General features: G+C 35.8%; 1 protein-coding gene across 1 annotated transcript in view; it reads right to left on the reverse strand.

The window, feature by feature from the left end:
• Positions 1 to 579: 579 nt before the first annotated feature.
• LOC113547781 (paired box protein Pax-5) overlaps positions 580 to 14,693 on the reverse strand; it is a 68,833-nt gene continuing 54,719 nt past the window's right edge. The window contains exons 6-12 of the mRNA XM_026948273.1: positions 9,447 to 9,838; positions 5,795 to 5,901; positions 5,418 to 5,649; positions 5,014 to 5,121; positions 4,050 to 4,289; positions 3,689 to 3,796; positions 580 to 2,880 (exon numbers count right to left, since the gene is read on the reverse strand). Coding sequence (XP_026804074.1) covers positions 2,651 to 2,880; positions 3,689 to 3,796; positions 4,050 to 4,289; positions 5,014 to 5,121; positions 5,418 to 5,649; positions 5,795 to 5,901; positions 9,447 to 9,838 — 1,417 coding nt within the window. The 3' untranslated portion in view covers positions 580 to 2,650. The remainder of the gene's footprint in view (positions 2,881 to 3,688; positions 3,797 to 4,049; positions 4,290 to 5,013; positions 5,122 to 5,417; positions 5,650 to 5,794; positions 5,902 to 9,446; positions 9,839 to 14,693) is intronic.

The following is a 14,693-nucleotide window of genomic DNA, read 5'->3' on the forward strand; positions in this document are numbered from 1 at the left end:
AATTTTACTGTAGCATTCAGTAAGTATTAAAATATAAAAGTCACTCTCTTTCCAAGTGTTAAATTTCAAATTTTGCAAAATTTGGATATTTAAAAAAAAGCCTGTCAAAACTTGTCATGTTATTATTCAAAAATATTAATTGTTGAGACTTAAATAATTAAAACTGTATGTCATTACATTCAAATTTAACACGTCTATTTCAGTAACAACTCAATAACTAGGTCCACCTTATAGGCTATAACTCTATTGTACAGTAGAATGGTTATATTTACTTGTCCACGTTCTAATATTTAGTATGTCTAGTATGTCATGGGCAATTGAATGACTTTAATAAATTGGTAAGTATAATGTTTTATGTTTATACTTATTCTTAATGGTTATTTTTTTATACAAAAATCTAATTTTCAGGTATATACTACATATTATACTGAATTAAGTGTAAAACAAAATAAACATAATATTGTAATTAAAAATAGATTTAGTCTAATTACGAATAATAATTGAGTTTAATACATTCGAATTTCGAATATACCATTTAAGATATGTTGCTGGATAATGTTCGGTGAAGCTAATACAATATTCATGAACAGACTTCTTTTATTATCTTATAAGTATAATAATTTGTTTTTACAATTTATATTCATTATTATTAAGTACAATTTTGGTCATACAGCATACATAAGGGACCACAAACATCTTAATTATGCATAATATACAGTTTTATCAACACTATAGTTTTATTATAATAATATATCATATTTTTATTAAAACGAATTTCAAGATCTTCTAAAAGTTTTCTTTGGTAAGTAAGTATATAATATAATAACTGGTCGAGTTTCTAACACAAAATAAATAAATTACTTAATACAATTGTTTGAAGTCATGAAACGCCTACAAATTAGTATGAGAATTATTATAATACATTTAAATTGAAATAAGAAAAAATAATACAAAAATAACAAATAAATGTATAATAAAGATAATGTCTTACATATTTTTATAAACATTTTTAATAAATAGAAAACGTCTAAAGATTTAAAAATTGAAAAATGTAAGTACAAAATCACTTAAGTGCATTGATTAGTGCGTTGAAGCATCACTTATTGACTAGGGTGTGTTCGATTTATGTTTAAAAAAAGTACTCAAATAGGATACATAATATTACTTTTTTATATGTATACATAAAAAAAAAAATAAAAATAATAATAATAATAATAATAATAATATATAAATACAAATTCATACAGACATTGCACATATTTTGTCTTAAAGACGAGTAAATTTTGTTTTGGATTTTATAGATATTAATTTGCACATGAACAAAATATAACCTATTTTTTTATTGGTTATTATAAATTTGTTATTAATAATTATATACGAATAAAATTAAAATTAGACTAGAATTTGATTAAAAACAACGTTAAAAAAAGATCAATTGTTTGGAGAGAGCATTAAATATGAGCTTTTTTCGTTATCCTTGTTCAAATAAAAATAAAAATAAAAGTAGTGGAGGTACATAATACATAGGTAGTCTTCAAAAATTAATTAATTAAACAAGAGAGAACCATTGATATACAAATTTAAATGTATCTAATTAAAAGTACATAAATCCAATATTTATTGGCTAGTCACAAAAAATGTTCAGATAGAGTGTGATTATTATATTTAATAATATAGTTACATATTTTATAATATTGTATGTACATCAAGTATATAACACATCATAACATTAAAACTCATGATAAACAAACTGCGATTTGATCGATTAATATAATAATATTATGTATAGTATTTTATATATAGAATTAATATACATAAGATTTGGATTCTGTATATAAATAACAACACTATAAATATATCTTTGGTTTTCTATATAAAAAAAAAAAAAAGCAAATAAGGGGAAAATATATAATACTAAGATTCGGTAAACAAAATGCATTACAATAATAGTATCGTATATCGTGTTTGTATTCTAAAATCGTGTCCACTTATTCATGCACTACACGACTATCGGACTCGACATTTCATCAATTATACTATAAACCACTATATTATATCTATTGTAATATAGCTTTCGGAGTTATGACTTAAGTTATTCGCTTTAGACGTACACATATAATGCCTAAACATAACGTATATAAATAAAAACAAAAAAATAAGAAAATGATCGGTACTCGTTAATCGGTAATTTTGATAATGTTCACGAAATCCGTCTCTACAATCACCCGCGTAAAAAAAAAAAACTAAAAAATAAGAACCAATTTTCAATTAACACTCCGTATCATAACATCGTTCGAGTATATATATACACGATATATATATATATATATATATATACCTAAACCGCAGGGCGAGTATAGTCGTGTCGTACACACGTACACAAATACACACGCGCGCACAGTGCCTACACTTGCTATGTGCCTTAATCGACGCACAAATCGTTTTTTGTACGTCGCCTACGTATAATATATTAATTTTTACATAAATGCGTTATAAATGTATAATACTTATATAATATATTTACAACGATAACGATTATCGTCATGTTTATCATATAATATTGTAATATATCGTATTAATTATATTTTTGATGATGGCTGGGCCGCGGCTCGGGCGTTTTCTCTTCTCTCTCCGTGGTGGTCCTACTCCTCTAACTTATGCCGATGTACGGCGACGTCACCGCGCCCGGGTTGTTGGCCTGGCACGGTGATGACGCGCTGCCCAGCGGCGACGAGGCGCTGGCGCAGGCCGCCGAGTTGGCCCTCGTGGCCGCCACCGGCGATCTGGCCGCCATGCTGGCGCTGCTGCCCGTCTCGTTGCCGCAGATCTCGTGCGCGTTGTTACTGTGGCCGTTGCTGTTGTTGTAATAGTAACGGTGATCTGTATAACACACAAGCACAACAGCGGTTATAGGTCGGGCGGTGTATAAATTATTATCACGTCGTATCCGCGACGGCTCTAGCAACGATGACCGCCGATCGCAGTCATTATTATATTATGTTTTCGGTGCTCTAAACGAAATCGTGTTCCAAAAATAATATGTAAGTCGACTGACTACAGAAATCCGGTCATGATTTAGGCAGGAATGTCTGTTAGAGAACTCCACCCCCTCCCCATACCCCTCACTATAATGAACGCACGTCTCTGTCATACGAGCGTGTAGACTTAAACGATAATATTATGGTATAATATACAGATTAAGAATCGCTGCCCCTATTTTTAACCCGTTGCAATCATCACAGCGTAATGCTGCGTACACGGTTTCTTCCGAAGTACAGACTTTCCGGATATTATTATACACTTAACGCTTTATAAAAATAGTGTATATTATCGCAATGCGCTGTATAATATAGCAAGGGTGACTGAATCGCTCGACTCGTAGACATACACTTCGTCAGGCATGAAAATTAATTTAGTGAATTAAACGAGGTTTACATCCGTTTTTATTTCGCCTCTTTGTGTTCTCTTTGTGGACGGATAAACGTGTATACATTACACTTCGATGCCTCCCCCCCCCCCCCCGAAAAGTTCCCGAATTTCAAAAGTCGCCCTCCGATAATGTTATTGTATCTAGAGTGTGGGTCGCTTCCCGAATTCCACCCGTAAGATTTTACTATAATATAAACACACGGTGCATGTCCGTGACCGACGGACTCGCGCAGACCAAAAAATCACGCGAAATACCTACTGAGAAGACCGCTGGTGCCGGTGGGGTTGTAGCTGTAACCTGCGTACGGGGACGACGCGTACTGGTTGTAGGGCGAGCTGGTGTACGACGCGTATTCGGTGCCGGCGCCTGAAACAAAACGGAGAAAAACCGTCATTTTACATACAAATAATGACATCAAAAAATATATCGTGCGCATCACGCACTTAAATCATTATCGTCCGTCGTCTTTCGCAAGGTTAAGCGAAAAACAATCGACGAGTTCGGCGGCCGCGATTTTAGCGCGATACGCGTAGTATTATGCTATATCGATTGATCGACCGCAGCTTATACAATGATAATATGTAATAGTTATTACGACCAATGCTGGCGCGCGACTTACCTGCTGTGGCGTAGTGCGTGGTGAAACCCGGTAACATGGTGGGCGCCGAAGCCGCGTACACCGTACCGTTGTTCTGGTTGTTGTTGGCCGGTTGCAACACGGTCAGGCTCGACGGGTCGGGCGATCCGGCGGGCGTGACGTCCGCCGCTGACAACGACAGGGAGACGCCGCCGGACTGCTGAGGTCCGGCACCGCCGCCGCTGCCGCCGTTACTAAACCCACCCGGGGCGGTACCGCTATCTACGCGAGACAAACCATCACGATAAGCGTAAATAAAACGAAAACAAAATGCCATGCGATCGAAACGTCGAGACGGCCCGGTCAATGTACGGCAGTGGACTGTTATGCTATTATGATTGCAATGTATCGTGTAATTATTAGTCTTGCGTGTGTATGCCCAGTCTGCGGTGGCGTATTTAGACACGTCGTTTTAAGCATCAGTGTGTGAGAGAGTGCACAGCGGTGGTGGGGATGGGAGAGGTGGTTTGCTGGGCAATATCGTCTCGGGAGCAAAGTGTTAATAAGAACGATTGAAATGCGTTATTCTATACATTAGGTGATATTTATTTGTCTTTCATTTTTTTAAATTTAATTTAAAACGATTACCCGATAAAAGTGTATCAAATTATTGCCTATATTTTGCGAGGGGAGATAGTGCGGAGAACGCTTTCCCGAATAGGTACAGAGCACAAGGGGGACGGTAAATAAATGTGTATTTAATGGGTGGCTATAAGGTAATAAGATCCTAAACACACGTAACTCCGCATTTAATATTATAACTGCTTGTATATATTATTATTATGTGTGACTAATACACGGTATATAAAATACAATGCGCTCTTTACACGCACTGGCGATACTTTCAGCTAAATCCGTTTTGACCGGTCCGTTCTAAACGCATTCTAAAGGTTAAAAAACGAAAACACCGACGCAGTCGGTGGTCATGCCGCGGTAAAAGACTCACCTGTGTGGTATTGTACGGGCGACAAATGGGTATGATCTAAAACGGTACTGGGACTCATCTTTTGGATCTCTTGCATCGTCAACGGGGCAAGGGGAGTGACTCCGCCTACTGGACGGAAAACAAAAACAAAAAAACAAAACTATAACAAAACACTCTACGTAAGTACGTAACACTTTCTAAAACCACACTACCGTTCTATCGTTATATCACAATATATATTAAACTATACAAGTGTACACTCGACATAATAATAATATAATAATTATCAGTACGTCATTATAATATAATTTACCGGCACTATTATACACATTCGGCGGCTATAGTCATGCACCAACTGCACATTACGCGCAGGTTGCACAATAACGATATTATTATTATTATTATTGTTATCATAAATAACTCACCGAGCGTGGTGGGCACGGGCGGCGTGTAGACGGGCGTCGCGTTCTGGGCCTGTTGCTGCGGCGGTTGGGCCTGCATGCTCTCGTACAGGTCAGCCGACAGCGGTGTCGCCGAGAACGCCGTCTGGTTGGCGTCGTAGAACGGCGACGTGCCCCCGCCGGACGTCACGCCCGCCGCGTTCAGCTCTGAGAATAGCTTGTGTTCGTCTTTCAAACACCACTTGCCGGGCCAAAGCTGTCGCGAAAAGAAAAACGGTTAGTCAAAATCGATGATAATAATAATAATAATAATAATAATAATAATATGATATTCGTAGTCAGTATGGACATATATTATTATTATTAACATGATACAATCGAGAAATCGAACGAGCGCTTACAGATACATTTGAGTACAGCGACGCGTCGCCGTTGTAGTGCACTTGAGATCGTTCCCTCTTGATTTGCTGCTGGTGGTCTGCGTGGCCGTTCAGGTCTCGGTTTTCGTCTGGAAAACGGAAAATAATAATTTATTAACACACCGAGGTATCGTTATAACAAACCGCGCGTTTTGGGACCGCGTCGCCTAGCCGGGCTTCCGATACGATAGAAAAACATTTCGTTTAAGTTCGGCTCATGATTGCATAAATAAAATAAAAAACATAAAAACACAAAATGCACTACACACGCGCGCGCGCGCGCACACACACACACTCATATACATACACACTCACACATGCATCCGGGTCCTGACCCTTTCGGAAAATAAAAATACCGACTACACAAATATTCCCTCGGGGTCAAAGAGCAGATTGTGTTTCGCTGCTTATTACCCCGTTCCCGTTGGGAATATGCATTCAAAGCTTTAAATGTCAAACTAATATATTGAATTACGCGAGTGTTCCCCTCCCGCCGGAGCTTCCGAAAACACACGGGCCCGCGCTTAATGTTGTCAATTCGACATAAATCTGATTGCTCGCTTTGCGTTCGACGGTAATGGCTTTCCGAGAAATAATGATCGATTTCTATCGACTGCTTTTAAATTTGTCGTGGTCGGGCGGTGTCGGAAGGAGGTACACGTCGTATTATATTTTTTTTTTTAAGAACTGAGTAGAAAATGTTCCCAAGTTTTTACCCCTCGAAAAATAAAAAGAAGGCCGTTAATCACGTTACTTGATTTGCACGAAATTATTGTCCGCGCGCACAGTGCACTATATAGTTAGCGATGACAAACCATAATGTTATACCTTATTCGTTCTGGAAACCGACTACATAACAACAATACGTATAATATATATTATCATTAATTATTAAATTATATTTCGTTTGAAACAAAGTGCTTGCCATTACGTTATTTAGTTAGATAATAATTTCATATGGATTATTATTGGATTTGTTGTGAAATGTTTCGTTGTTTCGTGGTAAAAATACGGTTTTGTTATCCGAAAAATTGTAATTAAATTTCTCATGAGATTTTTTTTTTCGTTTTTAAAGTGAAAATTTACACTTTATAAAGATCTCTTGGACAGTGTATAGCCCGACTATCGGTTTTAATTAATTCAAAAAGCCTGTTTATAAATAATTTAAACTTTTTTTTTTTGTTTTCTCTGAATTACTTTCTATATATATATATATATATATATATATAATACACTGTTTATGTAACAATACAATATAGACAAAGACTTCGGATATACACAGACCGTGAAAGGGTTGACGAAGACAAAAGGGATTTTAAGTTTGTCAAAGTTTCTCGAAAGCGTGTACGGGTGTATATATAAATATAAGTGTATAAAAGGACCTTTTCAATATCGATGGTGTATCGTTGTACAAAGTGAGCCTAATGCGTCGAAAGGAAAGGAACGATACGAAAGAGAAAACCCTTTACACGGATACCCAGACAGGGTGAAAGGCTTTTCGTTCGGCTATTCAATTTGCAGTTTGCCTACAAGTATCTTCTAAGGGAAAATAATTCAAGACGCTCGAAATGCCATTTGACAATAATATTCAACGCACGTTTTTATACCCTCAAAATTGTTCCACAAATCTAAGTGGATTGAAACAAATACAATATTGTTGAGCACGATTTTCTTTCCTTCTTTGCCTTCGATGTTGTTCTATAAAGTGTCTACTATGTAATTTGATTTTCAGTGATATATATAAATGTAGTTGTATTTGAAGTTTTACGATATTTTATTGTAACGTTTTTTCAAATTCAAGGATAATTCTGGTTATCAATATTTAGTGTTTTACAATAATTCAAAATGTTTTATATGCCATTCATCCGTGATTTTTTAGTTATTTGTATTTAATTTAAATAAATAATTTCATGTGTTATTTTTTTAAATTTTTATTATGCAGTATAAATATAATCTATAAACATATTATAAAAAGTATTTAAAATAATCACAAATTTTTTTTATTAAGAAAACTAGGCACGTGTCAAATTTGACACAGATTATACTGATAAAATATCCGAAATCAGTTTTTTGTGTTTGCACATTTTTCATTAAACATATTTGGACTTTGGAATGGCGTACAAAATGTATAGTTAAAATTTTTAAACTGCAAAAAAAGGTAAAAAAAATAAAGTGCCTATGTCTTTATAATTGTATTTCAAAGGTTATTATAATAATTAATTTTTATTGAACAACTAGAGTAGATCTCATTATTTCCATTTCCACGCGCAAATAAAAGTAAATATTATGCAGTGTATGAGTGAGTATAAGTATGAACAATTTTATTTACACAATAAATAATTGAAATAGCGATATATGGTAATTTTCGCATCCGTTTTTTATGAAAATAAGAATTATTATTTTAAGTACCTATAATAATTCATGTATTATAATACCGGTGGAAATATTTATAAAAAATAGTAAACGACGGTAGAAGTACTTAAAAAAAACTATGAGAGTACTATGTTCTAAGCAGATAGATAAGGTTGCGCGTTGTAGTTTAGATATCTACCCCTTTTCATCCTCTCTACGCACTAGATAAGTCGAAGGGCCAACGCTAGCAGTACAGTACCTACTATTATACTACTACACTATCATTATTATTACTAGTAGAAGTAGTAGTAGTAGTGGTAGTAGTAGTGGTGGTGGTGTAGTGGTAGTAGTAATAACGTCGAAGACTTTTCCGACGTGGCTGTAACGCACTTGGGTGGAAAGTAGTTTTCTACTTCCACCGACTACAGTCGCGGAGGAAGAGAGGGATATATTATTATGTTCGTAACGGTTGACCGGGCGGCTGCACCAGCGCAGCGGCGGCGACGGCAACGGTATAAACTTATCGGAAAACGAACACACACACATACACATTTATGTGTATATACATATAATATATATATATTATATACATATTCGAGTATATAGAAAAGGAAGACGGCGGCCGCGAGGAAGGCGGGCGAGGTTAAGGGTGTACATAGGAGGAGAGTGAAGTAAAAGCTTTCGAAGGATGTCGCCCTCGCCCAGAGGGACGGCGCGGGCCGGACAACTATGGCGGTGTAATGGAGCGTTGCTAGGTAACAATATAGCTTGTAGAACTTTTCGGTATACCCTTCGTCGTCGTCGTCGCCGTCGTCATCGTTATCCTCTTTATCCACCTCCTACTCTTACGATTCTGCCACCTCCGCCGTTCAACCACTACATATTACTGCTTCTATCCACTAAAAACTCATTCAAAGAGAACATACATTGCGACTCCCCCCCCCCCATTTCTTCTGTTTCCAAACTGAAACACACGCGCACACATTCTCGACAACCGTAAACGGTAAGCGGTTACGTTACATTATTATTAATCCAAGTTCCGGTAATCTGGTTAGGTTAGTGTTGTGTTTCTTATGTTCAATATACAAAGGTATAATATGTTTATGCAACACGTTAGGTTAGGTTAAGTACGTCACGAACTTTTGCCGGCAAATTATGATATTATCGGATGTGCGCATCCGTGCGCATATATTTAAAAAAAAAAAGGGTATAGCGGAACCCCGGCATAATAATACAGCAGGCTCAGTCGCCCGAACACGATATAGATGAGCAATATGCTTACCCGTGTGATGGTGATTCTGATGTTGTTGATGATGGTGGTGATGGTCCAGATCGCGTTTCCGTTTGGCCGTGGTCACGTTACCGTTGGGGTCGTGTTGCGGTATGCCGAGTATACCGTTTATGCTATACCGGTCGTGGAGGTGACCGCCACCTCCGGCCGACTGTTGCGGGGCCGGTGCGTGGGCTATCACCGACACGGGACCGGATCCTTGCTGTTGCTGTTGCTGCTGCTGCTGCTGCTGCTGCTGCTGCTGTTGTTGTTGCTGCTGATGATGCTGTTGACTCGGCGGACCGCCCGTGCTACCGTTGCTGTTGCTGTTCTGATGGTGGTGCAGGTTCTGCTGTTGGTTGTGCACGTGTTTCGCCTTCTCGGCCGCCTTGTTCCGGACGATCCTGCAACAATAACGCGACGGTTGAACATTAGACCGGATAGTTATATATTTATAAGTGGCTATACAATAATTAAGCAACCGCCGTGGCAATGAGTATATTTAACGGTTCGGAAAACAAACATTATAATAATAGTTATTATCGTCGTTCAGGCGAGTTGCACTAAAACTTGTGCTGGGCGCTCGCAACATAATGATATATTGTACGCCGCGCGCGTACACTCGCCACTGCGGAGACTGCAGCAGTCGTTGTGCCGCGCTAACGTATAAAAAGCAGCGGTGGAACCAGTGCTACTCCTCGGGGACCGGCAACTTTTAAACTCGGGCCGAAAGTTACGCGCCGGCACAATGCACGCATAACTATATTAAAAGCTTCGCGGTCCGTTTGTCCGAAAGCCCCGCAGAAACAACGTATATACATACGATATATACAACGCGCGCGTATACGGGGGAAAGGGGGCAATGCGCACCACACCTCTTTTGACGTAGCGGATCGCCTTTCGTGCGAGCAAAAGTTTTCTAAGTGCGGAATTGCGTTTTCCCCGCACCGAAAATTATAGACCACGTTGTATCGCTATATACGCGCGCTCCGGCGTTTGATTAGACGATGTTCCGCACCGTATCTTTTGCGTTTGTTACGCGTTTCGAGTTTGTACTGCACGCCGATATAATATATGATGGGGAGAGGTGAAGAAAACGAGATAGATAGATTGAGAGAGAGAGAGAGAGAGAGAGAGAAATTGTAAACTCTATAACAGTCTGGTGACTTATGAATTAAAAAAGTGAACTAAGGGGTGCGAGAGAGCCTATCGAGTAGATTAATAACTTAACGCAATAACAGTTATGGTAATTGTCATAAGTCCAGGAAGCTCGGTGCGCACGTGCCCGGCCCAGTGACGGGCACGTGCCCTCTCTTCCCGCGAGTCCTTTTTCCCAAACTAGTTTTTAATACTGTAACGATTCACATTAATCATCGTCCCGCAAATTTATTACGGTCTTTCGGAGGCCACCACCCTCGTCCCGCGCTGAGACAAAAGCCACGATTTTTCTCATGATATGCATTCCGATCGACAGCGAATTTAATGTGCGTCCCTTCCATTATTGTTCGAATGTCAAAAATATCCTTTAAATTTTGCGGCAATTATAAACGCAATAATATCACAATATATTACATCATGTTATTACACAAACTATTATTTTAAAAAACTATTCGACCACGGGATTTTGGTGATTGTTGTTATTATCATTATTCGGTGTACTGTTTGTGTGTGTCCGATGGTGCGGACAATGGGCAGTTTCGACTTTTGTTTTTGACAATCATATATTATTCAGCTACACGCATTTTCCCCAAAAATTGTTACGGGCTAGTAAACATAATGCATGGAATTAAACGGAGTTACTTCTCTATTTGTTTATTGACATAAATGAACGCGTGACCGGACGTGTCAACAGGTAAAGTAAAAAAAAAAAAAAGAGATAATAACACAAAATAACCCTTGGTGAACAGTTAATTGTTTGTACATCTAATAAATTAATAGTAAACAGTAAGCTCGGTGCTTATATTTATTTATAGAAAATCCGATTGATAGTTTAAAAATTAAATTGCCATAATAGTTAGTTATTAAAATATTATTTCAGTAATACTTTTGGAAATAAATATTTATATTTATAATTAATAGTAATACACTATATAAGTGATATTAAATGTTAGATTAAAAAAAATATATAATTTTTATACACATACGTGATGTATAAGATTATAACTTATAATATTATTGTTGAGAAACAATATTTTTATATTTTAGTATAAATAATTCGAAATATTATATTTCAGTACAATTTATAATAATAAATATATAATAATATAATATATAATTATATTTTGAAGGAAATAGGTAATAAAATTATTATTTTTGCCTATTTTATAAGAACACGATGTGGTAGGTACCAAAGTATTTTTTAATCTTTTTATAGTAGTATATCAAAATTAGGTTTTATATTAAGTTCATTAACGTGTTTACATAGTTGTTTTACATTTTTAAGATCATAATATTATTAACTATAAATTATTAAAAAAAGTTATTCATTTAAACAGAAAAATATTATTTGGCGTGGTTGGCTGAATAATGTTTTAGCGCATTTACAATTAACTCTACAGTATCGAGTACTGCTCGAAACTTTAAGCATAAAAAGGAACCCAATAATAATCCTGTACCTATAATAATAATTAATAATAATATGTTATTTTTCTTGCAGCATTAAGTTTTATTCAAGACACGCGCTAAAATTATATAGTCGAGTGGTAAATAATACGTAGTAATAATATTCAGTGTTTGCATCTTGAGCGTGTGGTGTGGTGGTATATTATAATATAATAGCATATCAATGAGTTTTGTGAACGAGGTTTTCGCGGGGCAAACATGTTCATCGAGTATATGATAGTAATAATAGTAATAATAATAACAATAATAAACTGCTGCAACGTACAGTAGGGTCCGTCGAGAGGGGGCACACGTCCCTTTTATGGTTATTGTATGAACCTTATATATTATATTGTGCAAATGGCGCATTGATGGAGTGAAGTCGGTTGCAGCGATCGTCGACGCACACACATAAATGCATAAGTCAAACTGACTTTGCCGGAGTTGCGCGCACAATGATCAGCGGGGAGTCTTTGGGCAGATGCACATACACACATACATACGCAGGCACACACACACAAACACACACACACACCACATACAGACGTTCCTCAAGCACGTCCCCGTCGAACCGAGTGCGTTACGATACTTTTTTTTTTTTTGTGTACGTATATAACACTTTGAGAACGACGGTGAATCGCATACATACATATTATAATAATATAATATATATACATATAAACATAAAATAATACGTATTATGTTCTAAAGACGTTAGTGCAGTGATCACCGACCGTGTTTCCTACGTTAAATATTGTATGCATGTATATGTGACGACGGCGGCAAGCGCAGACCGCAGTAAAACGTTTCACTTGTAGCCGGAAAGCCAGCGCACGTTTCGCCCGAGAAAAGCCTCTCGAAACGCACGAGCTAACACGCACCACGACGATTTGCCGGGCGAACTGAGCCCTCGATGGTGTTGATGCAACGTGGATGTGAAGTGAGGAGGTATTTTTTTCGATATTTTGGATTAGGGTGGCTGCGTCGTTGTCGCAAACAACCGTATAACAACTTGCAGTTAAAATAAATCGATGTCTAGAGATTTTCCGCAACGCATATTATTATTACTTTTATTATATATTATAGTGTATTAATACACCGATACATAAGTTATGACATTATATATAACTATGCGCGCGGTATACCTACTTAATTGTACTCAATTAAGGCGAAATTGTCTGTGAAATAAACGTTCTCGTCGAAATCGATCTTTCGTTTTACTCGTATTGTAAAAATAATAAATTATATGCGTTCTTCCGTTGGGTTTTACGAGTTTTAATTATTATCAAGTGTAAGTGTTTTTTCACTTTTCACTTTTAAGTTATTACTCCTTTTTATTTTTCTGGCAAAACGATTGTTTTACATAAAAAAATCACAATATCTATTTATACGTAATGTATGTATATCTATTTAACTGTATTAACGAAAATCATTTAATTATAATATAATTTAGTATATGGTCATATGGATATGATTAAGTTAAGATTATTATCGCCTAATGGGTTCATTAAAAATACTTGAACAGTTTTTTGTATTCGTCATAGTGCATATTTAGAACTTTTTCAAATTTTTAGATTTTGACTGTATTTTGTAATTAATAAAATTATTACGCGTATAAAAATTTAAGAAATACAAATTTTATCATCATTATTAAACTTGATTATGCATCGTTGATTTATTTTATTAGTTTATACCTTTAATTAAAACCTATTAAATGACGTGATATATATATATAAAGCATAAAGTTTATGCATGATTAAACAAAACAATTGAAAATTAACTTTACGAAAATATATTCAAGTTCACTGGAAGAAGTTAAATTATTAGAATAGTCACTTAAACTGATTACCTAGTTGAATATCAAGTTCATTAGAAAATTAAGTTTTCAACTCGACTTGAAATGTTTAACAAGTCTATTCAATCCGGAACTTTACGAATAGAAGAAAGTAAAAGAATCATGAAAATAAAACCAATGTCAGTAATTGGAATCAATATACTCATAGTTGCGGATAACCATTATTTTATATTATAATATTTGTTTGTCCTAATTTTTTTTTTATACACAAAAATATTTTGTAATTTAAATTTATTAAAAATACTCATATTATTTAGACGTGTTGAAATGCAATAAGAGTGCTTATTAAAAAAAATAAAACTGATTAAACAATAAAAGTTTTGTTTTAATTAGGTTATTTTATATAATAATATCCAACCAAACATATTTTATGGACCCCTAAGTACGCCTTACATAATAAATTAGTATACCACGTTAATTACGAATAAAATAATATAAAAACGTACCACCAAGTAATTTAGAAACTGACTATGTCGATGCCTATTTACATACTATATATACATATAATATACAGTGTTTGGTTAAAGTGACAGTTGCGAGTTGATTGACTATTAGGATGCAAACGAAATCTGGGTTAATTGGTTTTCCGGTTAAGCGATTATCTCAAAACGAATGTCGTTAAAAAAAATTTAAAACAAGCAAAATGCTCATTTCACAGTTAAATTTTTTTTCGGTTTCGGATCGATTATTATTTCGAACGATTCTGAAATGTAACGTCGTCGTGGTGAACATATTATTCTGTAGGTACTACAGTATTGTTATTATTTGTATTATTATAAGTGTAAGTATACCAAAGCGTCTCA

The sequence above is a fragment of the Rhopalosiphum maidis genome, chromosome 1 (assembly GCF_003676215.2).
Source record: "Rhopalosiphum maidis isolate BTI-1 chromosome 1, ASM367621v3, whole genome shotgun sequence".
Taxonomy (NCBI): Eukaryota; Metazoa; Arthropoda; class Insecta; order Hemiptera; family Aphididae; genus Rhopalosiphum; species Rhopalosiphum maidis.